At 33.3% G+C, this 27,428-nt stretch overlaps 3 protein-coding genes across 7 annotated transcripts in view; 1 reads left to right on the top strand and 2 right to left on the bottom strand.

Moving 5' to 3' along the window:
* Positions 1 to 27,428, bottom strand: part of LOC111414051 (G-protein coupled receptor 158 smog) — a 97,061-nt gene that overhangs the window by 65,396 nt on the left and 4,237 nt on the right. The window lies entirely within an intron of this gene.
* Positions 1 to 27,428, bottom strand: part of LOC111414031 (RAB3 GTPase activating protein subunit 1) — a 41,540-nt gene that overhangs the window by 8,423 nt on the left and 5,689 nt on the right. The gene's annotated exons all lie outside the window — the stretch shown is intronic.
* LOC111414032 (leucine-rich repeat and fibronectin type-III domain-containing protein hattifattener) lies at positions 2,648 to 27,041 on the top strand. 5 transcript variants are annotated; one of them, XM_023045184.2, is made up of 6 exons: positions 2,648 to 2,817; positions 16,758 to 16,808; positions 23,262 to 24,982; positions 25,130 to 25,480; positions 25,541 to 25,763; positions 26,434 to 27,041. In XM_023045184.2, exons 3-6 carry the CDS (start codon positions 23,264 to 23,266, stop codon positions 26,709 to 26,711), a joined length of 2,571 nt encoding a protein of 856 aa, XP_022900952.2. In that variant the 5' UTR covers positions 2,648 to 2,817; positions 16,758 to 16,808; positions 23,262 to 23,263; the 3' UTR covers positions 26,712 to 27,041. The 5 variants fall into 5 exon arrangements, with proteins under 5 accessions (XP_022900952.2, XP_022900953.2, XP_022900955.2 ...); XM_023045187.2 differs by lacking the exons at positions 2,648 to 2,817; positions 16,758 to 16,808 and adding exons at positions 19,326 to 19,547; positions 25,865 to 25,935 and having other exon boundaries at positions 26,434 to 26,640; XM_023045185.2 differs by lacking the exon at positions 16,758 to 16,808.

Raw genomic sequence — 27,428 nt, forward strand, 5'->3', positions numbered from 1 at the left:
TCTTTTTCTTTACGTGCTCAGTCTTTTCTATTTCAATGTATTCAGCTTCAGAAAGATTTCCAGTGTTGTATGGAATTGGTATCTTCACAATAAGTTCTATATCTCTTGTAAACTTCAACCAAAGTTTTATAAATTGGTTCCAAACACAGTTTTGAGGAACTTTTCGTGGCATAGTGTGATGGTAGTTTGGGCCGTTCGTCAAAAAACTTGTCTATATTTTCAGCATTTGAGGCTATGCAATTTTTTACAGCTTATCTAACTGTTAACTTTTGTTGTTTACTCATTCTTGCACTGTCTTCTATCCTAAATTAAAAGTATTTAAAAACATGGTACGGCAAACTTGCTGCCTTCTGTTATTGGTATTCAGATAATACAAAAATGTTCCCTGCGATGGATTCATGACCATCAGCAGTCGTCTTTCTTTTTACTGATATCTTCTCAACGTGTGTAGATATGTATACTTTTCTTTGATCCCATGACATCTCCTTCCAAAAATACTCAAATAAGCCCTCTCTTTGGTTGTCTGTTATATCCGAGCACTTCTTCGTCTTAGACTTCTTACAAAATTTTGATTTGCATGCTGGTTTTAACTTCCTTTCCATTCGAGGCGTCCCTTTTTTCATTTGTTCGTTTTCCTTTTTGGAGAATCCTAAATGCTTTTCACCTTGTTCTCGCAACTTCTTGTTTTTTTTCACGAATCCATGATTCTTTGTCAGCTTTTAATTTTCTTTTTCTCCCATTTCAATGCTCATCGTGGTCATCTTAAAATTATACCTAAATAGAAATACAGGGTGTTTCGGTGACTCGGGGAACAAATGTAACCACATGTACTAGAGTGAAAATGATGACAATTCATGTAAAAAAAATTAGTAAAAGTCCTCAAATTGCAAAGATACAGGCCATCAAAGTAAGGAAATTTTAACACATTTTTCTAAATATCTTAAACACTATTTATGGTAAAGTGTTGAAATTTGGTACAGTGTAAACTAATACCACGTAAAATCATTAGGCAATTTTTGAGTTGCATTGGTACGCGGCAACAATGCTATACAGGTTGTTCCTAAAGATTGTTTGCTCAGAACTTTTTTATTCTATCATAACCCTACATTTATTTTTGCAGTTTCTGATAGTAAATTTAGTTTAGAAACTTTTATCACTCTTAGAGAATATTGATAAAAACCACCGTTTTCGTTTTAAATGCAAAAATGTTAGGCTCCGAATTCAATAACACTAAAAAAAATAAATAAATAAATAATCGATTATCACTTGTCATTGCCAAACAAGTGAAAATCGAACTGAACAGTCATAACTATTATGTATGCAACATGTCCAAGTGTAGATTTAGCTAAATCTTAACAACATTTATTTTAGTTGGTTTAATAAAAGAATCCAAAAACAATAAATTTAAAATCAACAAAAAATAAACAAACAAGACTAACAGGAATAATAAAAAAGTACATAAAATAACAAGACAAGTAATAAAAAATACTAAAGGAAATGTTCAAAAACTTAGAGTTCTTTTTTTCTAGTGCTACTATTGAAGTCGGAACCTAACATTTTTGTATTTAACACGAAAACGTTGATTTTTATCAATATTATCTAAGAGTAATAAAAGTTTCTGAACTAAATTTACTATTAGAAACTGCAAAAATAAATGTAGGGTTATAATAGTATAAAAAAGTTCTGAGCAAACAAACTTTAGGAACAGCCTGTATAGCAGTGTTCCCAGGGACCGATCTAACTGATAAATTGCCTAACGATTTTACATCACATTGATTTATACAGTACCAAATTTCATCGTTTTACTGTAAATAGTGTTTAAGATATTTGGAAAAATGTGCTAAATTTCTTAACTTTTATGGCCTGTATCTTTGAAATTTGAAGACTTTTACTAATTTTTTTTTTTGTTCCCGAGTCACCGAAACATCTGTATAATCCTTAATCTTAACTTTAAATAGTATAAACAATATAAATTTTCATTAAGAGTTAGAAAAATTACCTACTTACCTCAAAGCAACAAATAGCACGTGAAAACACCTGTTTCTGTGTGTAATTAGGGGGTATTGTGCGCAATAATAGCGTGAATATATTAGGAAGTATTGCATTAGACTGATTTAGAACCGTTCGAATTTTTTTTTTCGGTTAAGAGAATTTGCCAGTATTTAAATGCCAGTTTAAACAAAAATGTCAGTTAAGATATATTGCAGGCTCCGAGTCGATATTCCCCTCAAAAACTGCAATTATGGGCAAATAATTTATTAGGCATGATTTTCAGCCGATGCCGATAGATACTCAAATTTCGACAGCTCAAAGTGTGTACTTTTCAAATTGATAAAGCTTATTTTAGCTGAAAATGTTTTAAATGAAGAAAAGATCAGGCTTTCTAGTGGTTTATTTAATATTTCGCTATTTCTAAAGACAACGAAGATATTAGCTTGTAAATTAGGTGAAAAAACAAGGATAAATTTGTTGTTGTCGTGGCACGGGTGCAATTTGCCAAATTACAAATTGAAAGTAATTAGTACAAGGCGTATTTCTTATTTTACTGTTAAGTGTTGGATCTCTTCGTCTGAATCGCGAGGTTTTGTCTTATAGACAGTACCCGGCGTAGTGGTACTAACGGATGGTAGCAGGTGGTATCGAAGAAATGTGCCAGTATGATTGTGGAAGTCGTCTAAGACACTGTTAGGCACCTTTCGAACGCTCTCAGTTATGAACGTTTGAGTATCGCGATATTTCAAAGTGACTTTTAGTGGTTCTCTTGATCTTTAAGTGTTGTTTTATGGAATAATAAATTAAAATTTTTTTTATAAAAAGGTAAGTTTAAATAACTCAAATACCTACATAAATGTATTAATATTAATATTTAATAAGATGAGGTAACAATCACATTCTTGAATGACTACATAATACAAAAAATAACCTCATCTTGTATTCTTGCGAAAGATACTCTACATGGGCGTGTACGAAATACCTTGAAAGCTAAGTATTTAACTTGTACATTTTACATCACGATCGACGTTCCAATAGACAAGATAATACGGGTATTAAACTCGTTAATTTCTTTCCGTTTAACACTAAAACAATCAACGTGTTTGTATTCAAATTGTTCCGGAAATCTTTATTTTTTGAATGGACTTTAATCGCGACACCGTGATTAATGACTCCGTCCTTCAATATGTAACGTTTACAAAGTAACGTCCATCAATCTCATCTCTAACAATAACTCTTTGATTATAAATACCCTACCATCTCGTTATAACAAGATAATTTTTTTAAAACAAAAATAAATTATCGTTTCTTCAATACAGTTAGAATTAAATACATTTAATAAAGGGAATTAATTTGAGAACAATTTATAAAGCGTATCACAATGCAACGTTATGCATCAACCGTTGAAACCGCTACAATTTTCAATTAATAAATCTGTTAATCCGATGATTATCTTGTGCATCCACACGAACGATACAGTTATAATAGAACCTTACTGTTATTTACCTACAAAAAAAAACAACGACCTTCAACAAAAATCATTATCAAAATCTCTTTCGTAACAGGAAACTGAAATTTGAAGTAATTATCACTTAATTCACACCTATTTAATAATTACTTAACGTAGAATGAATTACTTTAAGTTACATTGTTAACTTAAACTAACAAAAAAAATAACAATCAATTACACCAAGCAACCGAAGTTCACGTATATTAAAGTAGTTCACGAGATGTGGTCGACAATTCCAACGGTTAAAGTTACGGTATCGTTTGCCGGTAGTTGTAGCAATCGGTACGTCTTCGTCGTAACCGTTTTCTTTCATGCGACAAATGGAACGGATTCCGATGCTTCTGTTGGTAAAACGGCGCTAAATCAAATTATTATTACGCAGATAAAAGTCTTCGGTTTACAGTGACAAACAAAAAAGGCAAAACATTAAGTGAAAACTGTTTTCAAACCAGCTTAGGAAGCGGTTGTTTAGCATTTCCTGTTTGTCGCAACTAAAGTGCAAGTAGGTCCTTCGGTTAATAGGAGGAGAAATTGAGCTCTGCCTACGGAATATATTACCGCCTTAGCAAATTACTTGGATGAACTAAATGAGAAGTTTTCGTGATAGTTCTTGAACTAAGTGAAAAGGAAAAGGAATATAGATTGAAGAAATTTCAATTTCTCTACAGAAAATTTATTTATGATTCGATGGAAAGTTGAAAGTTAAGATGAATTGATAACACAAAGTACATAGTATATAATAATTAGATAGATTTATTTTATGCGTTATGCGTTTCGAACTCCATTTTATGCAATTCAGTTTACTGGTTAGGTTAAACTTTATCTGCGTATTTCCTGGAGTTACGAATCGATCAAAATATAGAGTAAATGTCACTCACATGACTGTAACTTTGATGGAGAAACTTCAAGTGACACGTAAGTTTTGTTTGGGAAGCACGTCAACAGAATTATGAATGCGCATGTTGGAGTGTGTTATAAGTTCGTCGCACTTCACAATTTTAAACTTAGTTTACTTTTTTTAGTCAGCAAGTTCTATCGATCTTAATGCAGATTTAAGGTTTTTCTTTGCTACATTTCAGAACAAATTTTCTTTTATGCTGATCAATATCTCTTTTTTGATATCTAGTTTATACAACACTGTGTTAATATGAAATTATCAAATTATGTAATATAGTATTCTGAATAAAAGGGGGTAATGTTATGATAAATCAGAACTGAGGTTATCAGATGTTCGAGATTATGTTGAAGAATGATTTGGGATGATGTTGAGAGTGATTAAGATGATTAGAAGATGAATAGAAAATGACTAGAACAAAATTAGGGTAAAAATGACCTTGATAGCTGTTCAGACCGATGATCAGCGAGGTAGGGATAAATCTCGAGAGATATTAAAAACAACCTTATTATTATTTTACGACAGAGATGAAGAAGGTTGCAACATGACATCCGAAATAATATCTCACATTATTTTAATAGATGCCTGGCATAACCCGGAAGTTTCTAGTTTTATTTCTTTTGAAGTAATCACAAATTAAGGAGAGATTTTCAGAAACTAACTTAAGGAAGTTGAGGGATAACCTTATTAGGTATCTGGAACAAAAATTAAATTAGTCAGAATTAACTCCAAAAGATATTGAACGAAAATCCTGAAAGTGAGTCGAAACGAATTTATTAAGGATGGATATGCGTACACTACATAATTCAATGTTAGCGAGAAATAATGTTAAAAAATATTATATACTATATTGAGAGAAAGACTAGGTATGAGAGTACAAATTGAAAGTGGTAGAACTAGTTTATTCTGATAATGTCAAATGTCTTAAAGAGAATGAATAATATCTATAAATACTGCTTATTAATGTGAAGAGATAGCAAAAAAGGTAAGGAATGCAATCACACATTTATTGGAATGCTTGGGACGACTTTAATAAATGAATGGATGAAAGGATGGTGATAGGGGATAACCTTGAGATATTTTGTGGTTGAAATCACGTACAGCGAGGATTGATGTGGAGAAATGCCAAAGATAATGTAAAGAATAATTACTTTCAGTGACAGTAAAGACAATCTTGAAAGGTATGTTAAGATACGTCTAAATAGGATATGGATAGATGCTAGGATGATGTTGATTAATGGCCTTGAAAGATATGAAAGACTGTATTAAAAATATTTAAGGGTCATGATCAATCCCAGATGTTGACAAATGTCAGAAACGACGGCGACGTTAAGAGTGGTAGTAAAATAAGGCTTTGAAGAATGTTGAAGTTGTAGATGGAGGATTGACTTAAAGAGAAACTATATGGACGACTAAAAACGATGTTGAAATGTGATACATATAATATCGAAGAAACGAAAAGCACGACAGAAAAATAAAAGGCATATTCAGAGTATTTTACTTATTTCAGTGTGGCATAATAGAGTACTACATTTCCGTAGAAAATTATATAGAATCTTAAGGATCTTAAGTTACACCATTACAACAGTAATTAACACACAGTTTTCAACTACCCATTAACACCGTTCAAATCATCAAAATAAGTAAAGATTCCTACTCTTTAAGGATTGTTATAAAAAATTGAAATGAAAAAAAAAATACGGCTAAAACATGCAATAAATGATATGATCATCGTGCCTCGATGATAGAAAGACTTAAAATCCATTTAGAATTACTGCAAATTTGTTGTCGTATATAGACCCATAAGAAGTGACCCTTCTTGTCACATTGATGGTGTGCAAATTATTCACATGTATAAATTTACGAACATAAAACGCATTTTAAAATGGGATTTTTGTTTTGGAGTTGGGTTGAGTTAGCAGTAAAATATTGTTTAGAATCGGTTATGTGATATCTTCAAGTTTGAATATTTTTCATTTTAGATGTTAGCTTGGCTAAACACGTTAATCTGTTTAATGGATTATGTTGACTTGGGTTAGCAACGAAATTTTTGATAATAAGTACTTCCATCTCCCTTCCTTTTTATGTTTTAACATAGAAATTGTTGAATCATTAAATTTCGACATTTCTGTTCAATTTGAAATTTTTTTTTCTATCTCTTTTGAGTTGTTTTAATCTTCAAGAATAATAATGCTTATTCGAAGCGAATAGAAGACAACTAACACAAGCTTTACTTGGCTAATCTTCCGTAGATATCAAAGGCCCAAATATAATATAAGTTTTATTCCTAGTATTACTAATTTAACCCCGAAGCAGTGTCATAACCTCATTTAGAAATTAAATACAACTTAAATGACTTATCAAACTTCTTGGCATTTCGGCTAATCAAAAACATCTACTTGATTCGACATACATTTTGCTGTGTGACCTAATAAATTCTTGAACGCTTTTTCTGCATCATTCTGTTATTGTATTCAGCATAACGCTTACATTTCGCTTTCACGAGATCTTTATAACATGGGTACAATTTTGGTAGAAAAGGTAATATCTAGAGTCATTATCATCATTATTACCCAACCTATAAAGACCACTGCTGGATGTAGACTTCCCTTGTTTGCTTTCATAACTCACTACCATGAGGAATTTGCATCCAGTTAGTGTGGATAACGTTTTAAATCGTCATGCCATCTGGTTGGAGGGCGTCCTCTGTTTCTAAAAGCATCGTTCCTTGGTGGTGGTCTCTATTCCATAATATTATTGGTTATTCAGCCTTGCAGTGTACCCCGTATATACCCCGTTTAGCCCAGTGACTTTTGTTCGGTCTCCTACTTCGGCGTTCCGTATTTTGCCTCTCAGAGATATCCCCAACATTGAACTTTCCATTGCTCTTTGTGCGATTCTAATTTTATTTGCTTCATTATTGTCAGGCTCTCTGCTTAATACGTGAAAACAGAGAGTACACATTGATTGGAGACCTTTCTCTTCAAACATATCGGAAGTGCGCTTTTGAAAACGAATTTAAGTTGTCCATAGGCGGCATCTATTCGTCTAGTAAGTTCACTTGTTTGGTTATCACGGCTTATATGTATTTCATGACCCAGGTACTTGCACGTAATTGTTCCTTCCATTTGTTTTTCGGAAATATATAATCCACCGCCAATTACCAGGTTTGTCATCACTTGGATTCTTGAGACGTTGATTTTCAATCCTATTTGTTCAGGGACCGTGCTCCGTCTTTGTAATATTGTCTGCACTTTCTGTATGCAGTCCGATAGGAGAACAATATCATCTGTATATCGCAGGTGGTTCAGATTTTCGCCATTTATATTTATGCGTAAGTCGCAAATTGTTAAATAATTTTGGAGAAACCTTCGTCTATGCTGAAGTTGTTAGTATCTTTATGAAGCCTAACACAAGCTGTAGTGTTCTCATATATGTGTTTGATCGTTGTGATGTATCGATTTCAGAGGATTTTAGGGATTTCAACATTACCTGCTGATTGATGGTATCGAATGCTTTTTCGTAGTCCACCAACAACAAGCCTAACGGTTTATTGTATTCGATCGATTTCTCGATTAGACTTTTTAGAGTTTGAAGGTGATCGTGTGTCCCAGATCAGGACTCGGCATGCTCGGGCTGTTGGTATTGATCTAATTTGACAGTCAGCCAGTTGGTAATTATTTTAGTGACGAGTAACATGACAAGCTAATCAGCCTGTAATTTCCTAGGTTGGTCGTATTAACTTTCAGCAGGTTATGGTGAAACAAGGCTTCTTTTCATTGCTGGATATGTCAATTGAATGAGAAGGCACCCCGGAAAGATAACTGTTATCAAGCTTACAAGTAAGTTCATCATCGAGCTATCTAGGTATTACAGATCAACGAGCCACAGAAATTTTCACACCATAAAAGTGTTGGACAATATCATAACTAAAAAATCCAAAACCCGAAAAATGTCCGATTTGGTTCTGACTCTTGGTGTACTTGTTGCTTGCCTTCGATATTTGGTCACATAACCCATCTATTTCATTCGAGATTCTGTGTCGTAAACAGAATACAAAATATGACAAACCAACGATCTATTGTCATAATGGGTCCACGCAATACTGAAAATGATATGGTTCAATGCCATCAAACAGCTTCAAAATCTATTCCTAACGGTAAAATGATTCATGAAATGGTTTCAACGGGCTTCTCGAAAAAGCATTAGAGCTTATCGTCGAGATCAAGAAATACTCGAAAGAACCAATTTTGAAAATAAAAATAAAGATCACGTTTCGATCATAGAAGGGATACTTTATTGCATGCCTCGTATTCAACGTACATATTTAAGTAATTATGGTTGATTATTTCCTTACCTTTGAAAGTATGCCAATATTTTAACATATCATATTTACATAACAATTGATTATATTTTCAATTCTCTTATCTAAACTAGAATACATCGATTTAATAAGAGTATTCAATTTCTAGTAAAAAGCATTTTAATTTCGATTTCAATGCACTTTAATTGCATCTTCTAAGTTGGTTATTGCACGAATAAGAGCCATAGTTAGCCACTCTTCCATGTTCTGAGAAAGTACAATATAGTTAATTGGGGGTAAACTATATCAAGGGGTCGCTATATTAAAGGCTGAAGCGTATCGGAGTAGAAGTTCATTAAAATTATAAATAAAATCTTAATCAAAATTGTTTTGTAAACATTTTACACTACCATATAACTATTGTTGTAATTAATTGTAATTATTATTTCTGGTATTTAACGCCCAACCTGCGAATATCAATCAATGGTATTTAAGTTTGCATAAATAGAATTATTGTTGATTTAATGATTCCATTCACTTCATCCATACTAAAATAAATAATTTATAACACAACTCAGCTTTCTCCTATTTATGTAATTTGAGATATAGTCTTATTTAACTATTCTTTAAATAAAGAAATTAATGGCTCGTACATTCTCATTATTTTTTCCTTAGTTAGATCTATGCAAATATCTTAAAACGTAATTTACATGACAAAGCATGAATAGTGTTAAAATACGAATCTTGAAAGGAATAAATTTTCTGGTTTCGTATTTTTCAGTTATAGGGCTTTAAATATAAAAAAGTTTAAATGCACGCGCTTATAACAATAAAGTCGATAATAAAATTTCGCAATGGTGTTTACCGACCCAAACGAATTGGCCGACGGCTTTTAAATGAGTAATTATAGGATATGGGTTAACTGTGGTAAATTATCCAGAATTCTACGGCCTCTGGTGAAAGTACAACAAAACGACGAGTTTAATAAATCAGTTTTTGAATTGTATTGCATAAAAGCTCGTAGACACGCCCGAAATTAGAAATGGGAGGACGTTAAGAACGCTCACACTGCTCATATTGTAGATGAAGAAACACTTTCAATTTGAAAGGATCTTTATGCAACAATAAACGAAGATTGAAAAAAAGTTTATCATTGTAAAATGTAAATTGAAGAGTGCAAAGAGCACAACGCGTAGCCTTTTCACGTTTTTCATGCGATTGCAATCGCACGAGTTTAACTGCAACTTTCCTTGATGAATTATTGAAAAGCAAAAAAAATTAATTGCTAAATGCACCGTTATATGGTGATTTTAAACTCACGTGGGTAAAAGTTTAACTATCACGTTTACAGCAAACGTGAGTCACCTTGTTTATCAACTTTTCGCTATGCTAAACGTCGACACTTTAAATGTTAGGTAGTAACTGTACGTCTTTAAAAGGTCGGATGAGAACAACAATCGACCGTTTACATCGACCCCTTCAACTGATTTATTATTGAAGAAACGAATAAAATATTATTCGCTAATAAAAAACCCAACCCATGTTGTTCTGGTAATCTTGATCTCTCTCTAAGTACTTTTAGAGAAATTTGCTAAACGATTGATGATTATAAGAAATACTCGAGAAAACGAAGTCGATCGAAAAAGAAAACGAACCTAACCTAGATTGCGAGGAAAAGTATTACGGACGTGCAAATTTCTTTAAATCAGCTTAAGAAGTTTATTGCTGTGCGTTTATGTTTACTAAGGCTAACTAAGAATGGTGTTTAATACGATAATAAAAGGAAATAATACAGGAAAACGAATCCTGTTGTAACCGAAGGGAGTAGATTCCCACAAAAGAGTAAATTTCACACGGATATGCTATGTGCAAACTTCCTATTTTGTCCCACGTCAATGTTACATCATAACGTAAAGTGCCCTGACATTAGGACGGAAAAATTTCTCTACGCCAGACACTTTTCCTTTGTTTATGTCGTGTAGCGAAATGTATCGTTGCGTTACACAACTTTCCCATCTTATAATTGAAATTAAAGGAAATATTAACGGCCAATCCTATAAATAATAATTAGTTAATTCTATAATGAGTTTGGAAAAAGAATAAAACAATCAATCATGGTCTTGTACCGTTCCGTTTCCAATTAATTTTCTTTCCGCATCCAAGACCAAACGATTCACCACTGACACACATAAGGTATTGAGTCAGCAGGATTGTTGGGTCAGTGGTCGTGAACAAGTGGTACCCACTGGCCTTGCGCAACAGGTTGGCGTCTTTCTGAATCAGGTTAGGGAATGAAAGGATGCGAGAAATTCAACAGGAGGCCCCCCCAAACTCAATCCACACACTGATTAACATGCTAAAAACGCAAGCGTTCGTTGACTTGTAACGGAACGGAACCAAACCGTTCGTCATCTGGTGGTTTATTCATATATCTTCTTTTACAGTAGAGCAAAAAAATTATTACAATCGTCCTCTAAATCTAATTTCATATTTTATTTTGTACATATTTTTTGTTTAAACCAAAAAAGTATGTATTTAACACCATCTGTTTGACACATAAAACAAATAGAATAATAAAATCCTTTGATTACAACAGTAAAATAAACGTTATCTTTCTTCTTACTTCATCAATAAAATGGTTGAACAAAGCGCGTGCCTATAAGGAATTCGTTAACTGTATACAGGATGTTTTATACTCTTCATTTGCAATGATAAAGAACCTAAGCGAAATGTCAAGGCTTTTTTCAAGAAATGCGAAAAACGTTCTCCGGCGACTTCGCCCTCGTCTTCGTTACGCAATCTATTTTCTTAAGAAGACTTTTTTCCAATACGTTTCTCTCGCTACGTTTAAAATCTGTCGACAGTTGCTCAAATATTTAATCATGGGATAACTGGTTTTTCGCAATAACACAGTGTTTGTACTGTTTTCTGTTATTAGCGTCCACGATTGTTGGTTTGAGAAATTGTATTACGTTTTAAAAACTACACTGTTGTGCGAAAAAAGAAAGTTAATGGTTTTCAAAAAAAAAGTCACATCATAAATTTGCTTCAATTGGTAGAATTTAAGTGGATTAAATTTTCTAAATAATCCTTACAACCCCAACTAGACCCTTTCTGACATACGCTACATCCAATGGTACTCCAAAGATTTTTTCCACACTTGTTGTAAAAAGTAATTATACTCGAATAACTTTAAGATCAGAAGAGAGATTCATTATAATTTTTTTGTTTCAACATTCTAAACTTAAAAATCAAATCTCACCATGTCATACAATCTCATTGAAATCATACAAAATCATTTAGATATTGAAAATATCGCAACGATAATTCATCGATCCAAAATTTAATTGCTTTACGCTATTCCAATTTATATAGTGGTAAGAAGGAATTTGTGATGTAACAAGGTGTAACTAATACCATTAGTTGTGTTAAAAAGGGATTTGACATCAGTCCAATTTGCATCTAACTTGCATCTAATAAAATATATACATATTTTTTCGATGCAATTTCATTCAATAAGATCAAATAGAAGCTCGGTCTAGTATATGTTTAATATTAATGGAATTGCAGTAAATTGCGATGCCAATTATAAATTGAGAGCGGAAAATGATGACTGCATCGAAAATAATATAAAAGACAAACTAATAATATAATCATTCCCGAAGAGGTGGAAGTGTTGTCGAAAAAATGTTCACGTTGATACAAAATATAAGCTAAATAATTATATAAATATGTTGCTGGTCTCCTATATCTATTTGGGCTCAAATATTAAAAAAAAGTCTATTTAAAAGGAAATTAAACATCTATAACACAGATCTACAAAAAAGAGGTGTTGCTATCTCATAAACATATAAAACATGGGTATTTTGTAAAAGCCGACTATTGTCCAAGAATCATGCCAGAAATTTTCAAATCTCCACATATATTCCATTTGTGCTATTTATATTTAATAGCTTCAAGAATAGTTTTAACATTGTCATATAATTCCTTTAAGTGTAGGTACGGAATGAGCAATAGTTATGCAGCACAACTGTTATCAAATTCCTCTTACAGGGATCAATAAACAACTTCCAATGGGCAGAAAACTCAGTCAACGATTTCTCTCAATGTCTATACCAAGAGAAGTGTTGCAGAAGCAAGCAGATTTCTCTCTTTTAGTCGTGAACCTAGCAGTTCACATTTTTCTTTAGATTAACCTAAATCCTTGATCAAATCGTTTAGTACAGCTTGATCATATAGAACCGGCAGAAAATTAGAATGTTCATAATTAAGTTTATCGATGCCTTCAGATTCTCGAAGATCTCTAATGTCACAGCCGATATCGTCATCAGTTGTGTTCTCCAAATTTGGAGGAATATCATCAGATTCAAAAGGAGAGGGTTTTGTAACACCTGCTACATTCGGATACTTAATATGAGAATTTTTAGAATTAAAACCAACAGTTTTACTTAAACAAAAACAGCAGTCTCGTGACTGAAAGGTACACGCCAAAATATTGGTGTCTAAATATGGCTAAACAAAGAATTAGATGGATATCCGAGGAAAAACTTGATCTTCTATGATCCAGTTGTTAATTCTATAATATCAGGAACATGTTAGAAGTAAATCATGACATGTTTGTTTCTATGGGAGACCTTATAGTAAGTGTCAACTATTTAGAAACGAGCAGACTTTAGAAGATATTTTATGCAGCAATCTTACGATAAGTTATGTTAGATACTCAATACTTTGGTCGCAATCACTTTCCTCAGAGATCTGAATGAAGCTTCTTTGGAAACATTTTAGCTTTTGTTAAGATTTTTAAGATCCATATTGAAATCTGGCACAGTTATCTATATGCGTACAATAAATATTGGTGGTGATCTTAATTCGATGTCTTCATAGTGAATATGAAAACCTAAATAAGTTAGAAAAGAAGTAGTCACTACGTTGTCATTATCTCTTTGTTTTTTTTTGGGACAATTGTCCTGTATTAGTTAGCTTCATTAAAAAAATATCATCAAATCAATAAATACACTCTTGGCTGTTATTATAGGTAAAGAAGTAAAGCAATATTCCTAGAATTTTTTCTCTGATTGATCTTATGTTCAAAAAGCAGCCTGTAGTATTCTATTTAATGTTAGATATTTTGAAATGATGTAGGGGAAGATCTTTATTCTTTTTATCTCAATCCTAGTGATGCCTAATGACATTACAAAACGTTAAAAGTTTTGCACTACGTAAATTGTCAAGGTAATGGAATTGTGAGTCATAAACATTTTTACTCAATTTGTTGATCCTGGTGAATATGACCGGGTTTAATTTATATTTGTGAGATAGTGGAATTTGATAAAAATAAATAAAAATTTTGTTTCCCCTTATCCTATTGTTGAGACAATTGCTCATAAAGATTATGACGATTTGCTGTCCTAGAAAGACTATATGTCAGGTTTGTACTTAACCAGGGTTAAATTATGAGTTTAATATGGAGACAGACTAAACGAAGAAGGAGAACTCAAAACCTTGTAATGGAAACTTAGAGACGAATTAATTACGTGACCTTATGATGATTTGTGTAAAAAAAAACAATCACTTCGCGATTTTACCTGATGCTGCAAATAACTTCAGCTAAACTCAAGGTGCGAGACCAATGACTTTGTCTGATTAGAGAAATCATTAGAGAGACTATGTTAGTTAATAAGATGGTGGAGCACCAATTGGTGAAAATTACGAAAGAAGGGAAACCAGCAGCGTTAAGACGCCCAACAAGACTACCGAAAGCTTGACATCAACATCACAAGATGGATTATGATGGAGCACATATTATACTTTTTTATACAGGAAAAAGTCTTAAGTTAACAAAAAGAAGAAGAAGAGGAGAAAAATCAACAACCTGAGTAAATTCCAGCGATTCGGAGAGATTGAAATTTAGTTCATACAAATTTATTTTAGCATTCTTAGCATTTATAAATATGGCTGATAAATAATATATGTAATATAGTATAATTTACCACGAATTTGTGTTTTGCGCATACAAGAGTTAAGAATTGTATGTTCCCACAATCAATTTTTCGAATTTACATCCAAAACCCGAACTACTAAGCAAATTTACTTAATCAATGCAGGATGATTATTATCCAGCCTTTCTGAATGCAGAAGAAGCTTATATTACACTGACTGAGGAGTTAAAAAGAAACAGGTCGAGCAGATGGTCGCTGATTTTTGAAATACTGACTTTTTCTGTGTGCTTTATTTTGATAATAACGGAAAAAGTCGTACTAAAAATTGTCCCCCTTATTATCCTGCTTTAGATAATAATAGAAAATAAGATAATATTTTGCATTGGCAAGATAATATGATTAGTATTCCATCAACAAGTCATGAAATTATACCTCTAACTATCGTAAGGTGTTTTATGCACAAAAACAAAATCCTTCACTTTCCTTGATCTCGCCCTATGGGAGATATCACGTGGCAATGAGCAGCACAGATTTAGTGGATGAATATGTTATGACCATAATTACACTCAGTTACAATGCAGGATGGTCATCGTAAAATTGTGTTATACTAAGTTCCGAAATCTTATTAAGACAAAGCAGAATTATTCTACTTGTTCTACTAACGATAAGATATATCAGATTAAGATCAGAACAAAGACAACTTAAAAATATATTTTATATAGATAGAAGGATGGACTTGTAGCTATTTATTATCTTCTAGATAACAATTTCTTTCTGCCAGTAATCACAACCTAACTTTGCATGTGTGAAGCTCCGTTTAGTTTGATTAAGTTTTATTGCAATACTACACTGGCCACAACGAGTTGATGATCCATGCATAAGTCTTACTTGATCACATCGTTCTATTGCCACACAATTTAATGCGTGGATAGCCAAGTATCGAAAAAAAGCGAAATCTCCTAATGATTGATTTTGTACTTTTAACCTAGTCTTAATCGTCATCTACGTGGTCCATCCAAGTTATTTCTGATTCTCCATCAAAAGGAATTTTGCGACACAACACATCAGACTCACCAATCAAAAAAAAATCTATTCCTGTTTAGAAACTAGTGTATCAACTTTATCCACATAGTTTAAACACAAAGAGTGAACTCGAAATTATTTACAAAAAGTTGACAATATAAATGCAAATTCAGGCAATGCAGTTTTTGTAAGAGTTAGATGAATAGAGATGAACCAGATGAATATCCTGTAGTTTCTGTATAGTTTTAGTAATTGGTTTCTGTATTAGTTAAAAACCTATCAAACAAAAATTGATGCTAGATACAAACACCAGAAATTAAACGCTAAAATCATTGATAACCAAGATCTTTTAACTGGCAAAAGGATCTAGATTTGCTAAAAATACCTGATAAAACGTAACCATTAACTCTTGAAAATGCCGTTAAACTCAGCAACCGTTTCTTTTTAATATCATAAATTCACTATTTTCTGTTTACTTTCAAACCACCAACTGCAAAAGTAAATAAAAATATATAAATCAAGGATAAACATTGACCTATTCTAAAAAAGAAAAAAGCTATAATACAATGATTACATAAAATAACTGTTATCAAAGTAGAAAACAATTCATAGCGTATCTAACTTAGATTCTAGAAGTTAATCCAAAGTAAGTTTAACCTTTAAAAGAAGTGGGTAAGCCGTATCGGTCTGGCGAGTCGAGGTTATTGTAACGTGACTGGACACGGCTCTATCTTAACGAGATTGTTCTCGACCCAAAGTTAATTGAAGATGCCCGCTAGTTTATTTTTAAAATATAGCTGACGAGTGAAAGCTGTTGCACTGGGTCACTATCACATCTACTACCTAAGATTAAAAAGATATCCTGTTCTAAACTTGACATTTTTAAAACCGGAGTTGAATAATCGGATTTTGATTTGACACGATTGTTGACTTAAGATTTTCGGATTAAGCAATATGAGCCACCTCAGAAGCTATCAATTCTTTTTACGTAAACCGGATTGAGCAATCCGATAGACATCTAACACATCTTATAAACAAGAAAAACGATGTAAAAATGTTATTTGTCCTTTCTCTTATGTTTTTGTACACTTGCAGATTCAATTATGGGAGTGTAAATTCATGCCGTCATTTGGACCAAAAAATCAGGTTGGTTTAAATAATTTTATTTAATTAATAAATAATTGCGTATAAATTGATTGGGTTGGGTATTTCGCGCTAGGTGCAAGAAAATAAAATTCTTTACGAGCCCCACCTGATTACAAATGAAACCATGACCTTGTTGGCGCAACGGCAAGTTACTCGAAGAACGGTCACGTAACAGTATTTTTTCGAGCTTCTTCTTGGTTACGATTTGAATGCTCATCACTAGAAAAGCACGATAGGAAGTAGAGATTCCTAACAATCCCGGTTTGAAGCTATAATAGCTTTAACTGTACGAGAATTGGCATGACGACAGCTGTATTGCATGTTACTGTTTATCTTTATAAAGATAAACCACGGCATTTGCTTTTCTTTAATCTAGCAAATGAAATGAAGATGTGGTAACTTATAAAACGTGCTTGCAATAAACGATTTTTGATATAAATTGAAAAGACGTTATTACGTACTTTAACACATAGTCTTCATTAATCAATTATAGGTTGTTGATATGATGGAGGAATGAAAATTTATAATTGCTTTTAATTAATTTCAAAATGTCATGATGTTTAGATGTAATTTTGCAATATCCGCATTAACCTCTATTTTTTGAAAAGTTTTCTAAAACGATTATATATCGTGAAAGATTTTTTTTTCCAAAAACAATACATTGACCAATCGAGTGGGAAATCTTTTCGCCAAAATGTTTTGATATTATGCAATCGAGGAAACTCTCCGGTAACTTGTACTACATTTTTCTTTTTGTTGTTCTTCTTGGGAATCACCTGGTTTTGCTAACAGATTTCTCTCATTGTTGCTCCGTTACGAAAGCATTATGGAACATCGCTCCAGTTTGACGACGACCATTTCCCACTTAGATTCTTGCATCTGGGTCAATAATATTCCCAATGGCATAAACACAGCGCGCTTAACATTTAGAAATGGGCGCACCTGTGCCAATACCAATAAACCTCCTCGCTGACATTCACCGAGACAACAAAAGGATGAGTTCGATTGCGAAATCGGGACACGGGAGTGCAGCAAAAGGTCGATGAGGTCAGAAATCATACATTCTTGCCGCGTTCGGACCGTGCCCAAGTTCCGGTCAACTTGCTGACCAATAAACGGTACTTCTCAGATTTTTTGGTAATACCGTACGATGTAAGAAAAAGTGCCTAAAAGAAGAAGACGAATCTCCCGTTTTTGCACGATCATTTATACCGAATTATATCAAATTGCATCGAACGAAACTGGGAGCGGAATTCTTGAATCGTGATATTAATTAAGAATTGCGAATCGTGAGAATTTGCGTGGGGGCCGTCGAAAGTAAACGGTCTGACAAAATTTATTGATCAAGAAACAACGATATCGTGACCACAAAAGAAAAATACGATCGTTAAGTGAAACAATGAGATTTTTCTAGTTGTAGAAACCTAAAAGGAATTAGTGAAAGCGTTTTAAAAAAAAGAAAATAAGCGCATAGCTTAACTAAATGGTGGTAATTGCTTGGAATAACTTTTGATAACGAGAAATGGAACGCTTATGGAAAAACAAAACTGTTTCTTTTTTACCGGTTTAATATTCTATTGTGAAGGTGTACAACAAAGAGGCAGTTTATTTGCAAATTTCAACCGGATAGACGTGTACTGTATACATACAATCATTAATAAAGTTTTAATTAGGATTTAAGACGGTAAATTATACACCCTAACGGAAAGTGAGTAATATAAGACTCAACACAACCCATAAAATCAGGTTAACGCATAAATAAAGTAATACTGTTTGTTGATTTTTCCTTGAAAATCTAAACTTTATTACTTTCCTGCTTCAACACCGTAAGCAATAGCGAGCGAATGCTCTGATCTCGTTTACCTTCACGTGGAAGTAATTATAAAAACTCCAAATCCGAACTATCTCCATTTCGAATCAATGCAATTTTACGCAATAAAACAGGGTGTTTTATACGAAATAATTGATCAATTTTATCTATTACACCTTGCGACATCACTAACTTTCTTCCGGTCATATTCGTCATGGTCTTATTTAATAGAAAGCTACCAGTAATTGATTGTCTATGTATCTATTAAAATTTCTTTTAAGAAACACAAAAGAATTAGCTTTCAAATGATCTAAATCCATATAAAGTTAGCTTCCTATTTATCCAAAAAAATAAAAATACCCTCATCATTATCGAGGTAAATGCCACAATATCATTATCACCTAATCGAGAAAATTCATTGTATAGTAACGAGATATTCGACGTAACATATTCCATTTTAAGACCATCCCAACAACGCTGTAATTAAGCTCAAGAATAATGGATAGTCCGGCATTAAAATTTTCAAACCTGTTGACTCCCTACACAAAGACCACCGCAAGTTAAAAAGATTACCTCATTACCAAAGCAAACAAAAAAACGGACACAAAATTCCTTAGAAGATACATGGGGCTAAACGCTATGCCCGCCTTGGAGCAGGTTTCCTACTCCTGCTATCATCGAAGATGAGCCAAGAAATCCTGCTGGCTGCACGCAGTCGGCCTTTAGACTTCAACAGGTCAGAATGTTCATTCAGTGTTTAAAAACTTCTTATGTATTTTCAAGGACATTCTATGATTATTTTTCTATCGTAAATCATAGTGAAACGATTAAATTTAAATCTAGTTAACCAAGTGAACGTAACTGTAAAGTGAAAATATTATTAAGAAACTTATTGAAATATTTAATTAGATTCGACAAGGATTGAACAGGTAATTAACAATTATTTACTTAGTAGGAGAAATTATTCGGTGATTAAAACTGATTTGAATCGTCTGAGCTAGATTAAATGCATAAAGTAGGTCTTTCATTAAGGTGAGAAATGAGTTAAAAGTAAGTCGACTTATCTAGAAACAAATATTTCGATTACTAATTAATTCGCATTATTTTGTATTATTAAAGTAGAATCTTATTATAATATTAATTATTATATAAACTATTAAGTTACCAGTTAAGAGTTACCAGTGAGATTAAAATTAGGAACAGGAACTAGTCGATTTGTAGTTCTTTTAATTTTTATCTGACTGAAAGTATAATTTTTGTGTCTTTTCAAGAATTATTTGAAAAGTTTTTGTCTTAGAATTAATAAACAGTGAATTAAAACCAGCGATTCTCAAGTAATCGCTCTATAAAACTTTACCCTTCGACTCATTAATAATTTGTTAGTAATTAACAAATGTGAAACTGCAAACGTGGGCTTTTTGTTTACTTGGTGGTTTGCTATCAATTAGCAATTTTTAGACCTGCAATTTTAATCTGAAACCAGACTGATTCATTAACTTTCAAAGTCAGCAGTCACATAGAATATTTGCTAGATGAATTTGATTTTCAAGAAGGAAGTGAAGAAGGGATAGATACAGAACATATAACAGTGGGAGAACTGGAGCATGTCAGTAAGAAATTAAAAAATGGAAAAGCTGAATGCTACAGGAATATTACAGAAACGATATAATATATGGGAAAGTAGGGAAGAGAAGTGATTCCATAAATAGAGATAATTAGAAAAAACAGCAAGAAGAATAAGTAATAAGTAGAGTAGTATTAAGTTAGCAATAATAAAATAAACACTAGATCCTGGCCAGAGGCCTTCTGGTAGTATACTTGATTACACAAGCTTGGGAACTTGATGATATTACTGCAAAGAATATTTTTTGGAAAAAGAATTCCTTGTAAAACAACTATTTCATAATTTGTTATACTTTTCCTGGATTAATAATCATTTAATTATGACATATTGTTGGATCTTCCATTTAAATCATACACTAGATAGTGGAAACCACCACTAGATGCTGGATCTAATTGAAAGCTGTATATAACGGAATCAACTACTCGATTACTAATTACTATGTATACTATATCTAATTTCTAGACAGTGGAACCAATTACTACAATTTACTACTAATGGAGAGTATCGTTCAGAGTTTATGGGTAGAAAAAATGTCACTAAACTCTAAATACTACACGTTGATCTAAATTCTGCGTAGTCTATGAGAACAAAGAAAACAAAAGTTTAGGACTATTCACATTCAGTTTTTAGTTCTTATTGCTCAAACAAGCGCAAAGAGCTGCAGAGGAGCAAACAATAACTTGGTCTATTTCCTGCCTTTCTGCATAAGGGCTAGAATATTGGATACGAAAAAATTGAAAAGAGAAATAATACCTAGATTCAACACCGAACTGCTGCAGGATGGGAAAGATGAGAAAAATGTAGGAGAGCTCAGAACTTATAGCTCCACATAAACAATAGAAATGAAGTGACTGATTTGACACTAACTGTGGTAGAGCAACAACACGGAAAATTAGCGCCTATAACAAAATGGTGCGGAGGAGTGTGAGGAGAAATGACGATGAAAACAAAGAGGCGAGAAATCAGGAGAAATAGGCTCATAGAACGCAGAACCTCGAGGAGGAAAGAGACAGATAGGGAGCTGGAAAACTTTGGGCAGCAAAAAAAAAATGCTTAAACACAGAACCTCGTTGTGTAAGGATAAAGATGAGAATGTTTTGTTGGACACAACTTAATATTAAATAAGTGGACCCGGTATGTTGATCAGTGCTAAACGGGAATGCAAAAGCTGACATGGCCGTGGACAATCAAAGGAGAGTAAATGATGAGGAACGGGCTTTCAAGAATGATGAAATAATAAGTCGCCTGACAGCGACCAAATCCCTGAGGAATTTCACAAATGGAGAGGAGCTCAACTGACTTATCAGTTACAAAAAAAAATACAAGCAAGTAAGGCGAGAATAGACGGCCATCTGCCATAAGAAAGTATTACTTAAGAACAGCATACAAAGAGTTCTTCAATTGCTTCCTTATACGTAAAAGCTGTATAATGATGACCCAACATCGACACATTTCATATGTTCATCGACTTCCAGGGCTGCTTATGACAGCATCATATGAGTCAAATTATGTGATGACCTACATAGCCTCAACATCCCAAGAAAATTGATAGGCCTGCTGGAATAATAACGGATGCGGAATAGATGGTTAGGGATGCAAACATAGGTACCAGAGGCATGATAAGAAATAATCGTCGCCCAAAGTCTGCCCCTGCGAAATTTACACAGCACTGATAGCTTCAGTTTTGGCTATGGCCTACAAATAAATTAACAGAAAGCAAAGGTCATGCCAATAACTAGCTCGGTGCGTAACATTCACGAGTTCGGAAAGGATCCTGCAATCGGCACTGAAAATTTTTGTGTATCTAGCGTTGGACAATAAATGCTATAATATGTTGAGCAAACAAATTTCCAGCCGTACCATGAGTAGGAAAACAAAGTTAATCATTTACAACACCCTTATACTACCCGTGGTTAGAGGGGTGCGGAGACATAGACAATTAAGAGACGACCAACATCATCGCTATCGAAAGTTTTTTAACAAGACTAACGCAGCCATACAATTTTTATCAGTTTCGGATAACATCGACAGTTACATTCATTGCGGCAGTTCATCACCATAATGTTTATGAAATCTATTGATTTGAGGATGGAATATTATGATATTCCATAATAAGGGTCATAATAACGCTGAAAAGACCAAACTTGAGGATGGGAAGAATGAATTCCGGCTTATTAACGAGCTATTTATTGTCAGGAATTGCTTTATGTCTGCGAATTAGTTAAGTTTATGAATATAATACCTTTTGCCTTATTTTAAAGACCACCAATCTACAATTTTTGTATTAAAAATTAAATCATAAACAACGCTCGAACGTAGCATTTTAGTAACTAACTATCTTACAAACGTCTCTAATCTACAAATTAAATAATTTAACTCTATTTTAAAGTGACCTTTATAAGCTAGTATAGTTCCATTACTCCAAACTCCCATTATGTTTACATCCCATCCTAAAACTGAGTCATTTTACTTTGATTTAAGATATAAATGTCTTTTTTAATCGTAACAACAAACTTGAAGCTGTTTTTATTTACATTAATTTTTGAAATTTACTTTACCTGATCTTTTCTTAGATTTCTTTTTATTTTTACGAAATCAAATATTTTCGTGCTCTCTCAAGATTTCACAATTAATTTTTCTTTAGCTTTTCCATCATAATTTTAACGTTTTTTCTTGATGCATACATTATATTTTTCTATTATTCCATCTACAATTCTCACCTATTCTATACAATTCTTACCTCATTTCTTTAGAAGATTTTACCGTTGTTTATGAATAATCATGCCGTGAAAGTCTCATAAATGTACTCAAATTAAATCGCGTTATTACAACTTAATTTTCATAGTTTATAAGCATGACCATAATAAACATAATTTTTTTACAAAACGTACAATCTCCTTACATTATTTTCATGATTAACCTTGATTATTTCATAACATTATTTAAATTCTACGAATAATTTAAAAAAATAAAATGCCAACTGATGAATAAATAAATAACTTTTTCTTTTTTTTCTTAGAAATGAAGATTCTCCAACTCCTCGTAACGACAGCAGCTATATTTCAAGCCGTCAACAGTGAATGTCCTTGGCAAAGAGATATGCAATTAGCAGACCTTCATTCACCATGTTTGTGTTCGTATAATTTAGCTCGCGAACTCTCAGTGCAATGTGACATAGTTGAGTGGCAAAGAGTGTTGTTAGCGCTTCAAAAGTACGCGACAGACACTGCTATAGACCTTCTTTACGTGAACAACTCTACGGTTGGTGTTTTGAAGAAGACGGAACTTGCAAATCTCAGGATACATAGTCTTCAGTTATCAGGCTGTAAAATAAGAACGGTTGCTCCAAATGCTTTCGCTGGTCAAGAATTGCACTTAAAAAATTTAAATTTGCAAGATAACGATTTAACTGAGGTGCCGGTTGAAAGTTTAAAATATTTACAAAATCTTCAACTTTTAGATTTATCACATAATAGGATAACGGAAATACAAGAAGATACTTTCATAACTTTAACGAAATTAACAACGTTGAAATTATCTGACAATAATGTAACGTTACATAAAAATTGTTTTAATGGATTGGAGCTATCATTAAAAAATTTAAACTTGAAAGGAACTAGACAAAAAGAGATTCCTGATGCAATTAGGGGATTACAAACTTTAGCTTTTCTTGATTTATCTCATAACAGTATTAAAGAATTACCAGGACCTGGTGGTTTATTAACTTTTGATGGGTTAGACGCTTTGACGGCTTTAAATTTAGAACGAAATGTGATTCAAACATTAGATGACAACGCTTTCTTTGGAATTAAATCGACATTAAGTTCACTGAGTTTATTGACGAATTTAATTGCTGATTTTCCAACAAACGCAGTAAAAACATTAACGGAATTAAGAGTTTTAGATATCGGATACAATCTTCTTACGGATTTACCAACAAATGCTTTTCAAGGAAATCCCTCGATAACTTTATTAGCTTTAGACGGAAACCCGCTGCCAACAATTCCCTTTGCAGCATTATCACATCTTAACGGAACACTCAGGGGACTTAGTTTAGGAGGAAGATTTTTGCATTGCGATTGTAGGTTATCCTGGGTTATAGATTGGATAAGAAATGCTGATCTCCAAGTAACCAGTCGAGAACGAAATCCGCAATTTTGTGGAAGTCCCCCACAATTCAGAGATAGAGGATTTTATAGCATAGCACCTGAAGAATTAACTTGTGGTAACGATGCTTTAGGTGTGGCAACTCCGGTTATCGTTGAATTAGGAGAAGCTGTCAGTAATCCACGACCGTTTAGAACTCAAGGAACCACTACCGCTACAACAACCGTAACCACAACGAAATTTCCTAATACAACAACCACAAGCGTAACTCAAACCACTCAAACTTCCACCACAACAGCTGCACAAACGACTACATCCGAATTAACCACAGCCACAACAACCAAAGTCACTAAATCAATTACAAAAGGTACATCTCCGCCATGGAGAAGTCAATCGAGTTATAGACCTTCTTTGGTAACTAGTTTTAATAAAGGAAAAAGTGACGAAAATGAAGTTATAGTAAAAGACGCTTTTAGACAAGATAATTCTGTTGTTATAAAATGGAATTCCGAAACCGTTAATATCTTAGGATTTAGAGTTTTGTATAGATTATTTGGCGATAAAAGTTTTAAACAAGGTCCACCATTAGAAGCGAGCGAGCGTGAATTTAAAATAAAGAACGTTCCATCTCAGGTGAGGAGAATGCTATTAAAGTTTTATTGCACGCTGTCCCAATTAATTATAATTTAAACGTATCTTTCCAAGCAATTTACAACCAATCAAACATCTTTACAATTTCAAGATGAATTTGTTAATTATAACACTTTTCCTTTGATTTAGGAATGTATGGTTGTTTGTGTAGTCTCTTTGGAAGACATAAACATCACTCCAGACTCCGTCCCCTACTCTCAATGCCGCGAAGTACGTACAGTTACTTCCATGTCCTCCAATATGGACAAGATCACCATATCTGCAAGTGCCGCCATATGCGGGACGATCGTTATTGCGGTGATTGTGTTCGTCGTCGCTTCGAGAAGGAGGTCGAAGAAACTTCGCGAACTCCAGCAACAGAAACTTAACCTAAAAGGAGGAATTCCCATCGCCGGACTTCCGGTCAATTGTTGTTCTACTGCCAGTCCGGGAGGACCTTTGTCATCACTTCCAACTTTAGGAGCTTTCAATAATAGCAAAGTATACATTTTTATTATAAATGCGATTATTGAGTTAATAAAAATTATAATTTTATTTTAGGATTGGGATCAAATATCTGGATACAGCACACATAGCACCCAAAGACCACGAATGTACGCCGTCGATCAACCATCTTCACTCCAAGATGATCTTCGATCACATTTCAGTTCCAAAGGTAACAAACCACGATCAATTGCAGATGGTCAATCCCAGCACAGCTTCTCCTCAGGGAGATTTATGGCGTCTAACGCATTTCCAAGTAATTTACTGGCTTCAAGGCAAGGTATGCACAACTTTTTTACACATCACGCCACCTTTAAACATCAACAGATCCCGAATTTGATAAGTTTAGATTTAAATAAGCAAAATATTTTTGTTTTCTAGCCGAGTCAGTCGGAGATTGGGAGACACTTAGAAAATACTAGTCTTAAGGGAACAACAACCAAATAAAATAGGTTTCTTTGTTTGTTATTTTACATTTTTCTGTGTGGTGTCACTAAGTTCATGCGCAGATCATTAACATGCGTTAGAACGGACTCACTGTTTTAAATTCCGGGTTAAAAAAATAATAGATGCGTTTCACGTACCACATCCGCAAAGTGGGTTGAACAATTTCGTGCACCGAATAATAAAATGCATTGAGAATTTTTTGTCTTGAACGTAGCCTATTAACGCAACATGTAGAGAATTTGCTAACAAATCAATTTCGCACAAAATTCTATTATAGAAATGGGACTATTTACTTTTTTTTCAACATAAAATATGCATCAAAAACAATAAGAGTCAATAGTCCCATTGAATCATAAATTTATTCATACAGCACTTTCTTGTTCATAAAATAATCATCAATTGATCACCAAGCTTTTATAACCACATATTGCAATACAACAACATAAAAATGCCTTTTCGTTCCATTTTTTATAATTGCTACAATATTTATTTATTTATTCTAGATTTAAGACAATCAAGACAATCGTTGGCGATGCAATCGGAACGAATGAGTAGAATAGCACATCATGGTCCTACTCATTCGGTAAATTCCTCTACGAGACGTTCCAGACCCAGATCCCGATCCAGGGATCATCATCGTCCCGGAAGTCGTTATAGCATCGCCGGATCAACGCACACGCTTAATAATTATTGCGATAATTCAGATAATTGGACGGACCATGACATGGAAATTTACATGGCGAGAAATCCGACGACTAGAAACGGTTTGGTGCCTTTATAAGCTCAATGAAAAGAAGAATAAACACGAAGAAAAAAGGAACTGTTTTGTAGGGGGCGTGAGTGTCGGGTGTGAGTGGTGAACGAAATGAGGGTTAATTTATAGTATGTAGAAGAGCGGCGAAATATAAATTTATGTTTCGTTATTGTGCAATATGTAGGACGTTTATATATTTTTTGTTTTGGTAAAGAGAAAGCACGGAGAAAAGATAAAAAATTAAAAAGAGTATGGTGATCTCTTACGGATTTTTAAAAAGTTATTTTACCTTCCTTTTTTGATTGTGCACCCTGTATATATTGATATTTGTATTTAAATAAACTTAAATTTATTATTGTTGTGTTTTTTTATTCTTGTCATGAAATGAGAGGTAAATAATTATTTTTCGGAGGACTAAAAGTTTAAAACATACTTAAGTTTATGTGTCACACCGCGTTGTTACATAGTATATCATCAGAAAATTGTCCACATTCTAGCAAAATTTACTAAAAAAAAATATGTCGCAATTAAATACCTCCTCATTTGGTAGTAAAGAATGGCAGTGGAAACATACCACAACATTTGGAATTTAAGTATGGCAAGATAGAGACGGTTAGCAGTTTGATATACTTGTGATCTCCGATGAGTAATAAAAATTCCGTCAGCGAGGAAATAAACAACAGGATAGATAATCCAAGCCAACAAATAACAGCTTCCATGCGTTAAAAACAATTTCACATCTAA

This window comes from Onthophagus taurus, chromosome 6 (assembly GCF_036711975.1).
Source record: "Onthophagus taurus isolate NC chromosome 6, IU_Otau_3.0, whole genome shotgun sequence".
Lineage (NCBI taxonomy): Eukaryota > Metazoa > Arthropoda > Insecta > Coleoptera > Scarabaeidae > Onthophagus > Onthophagus taurus.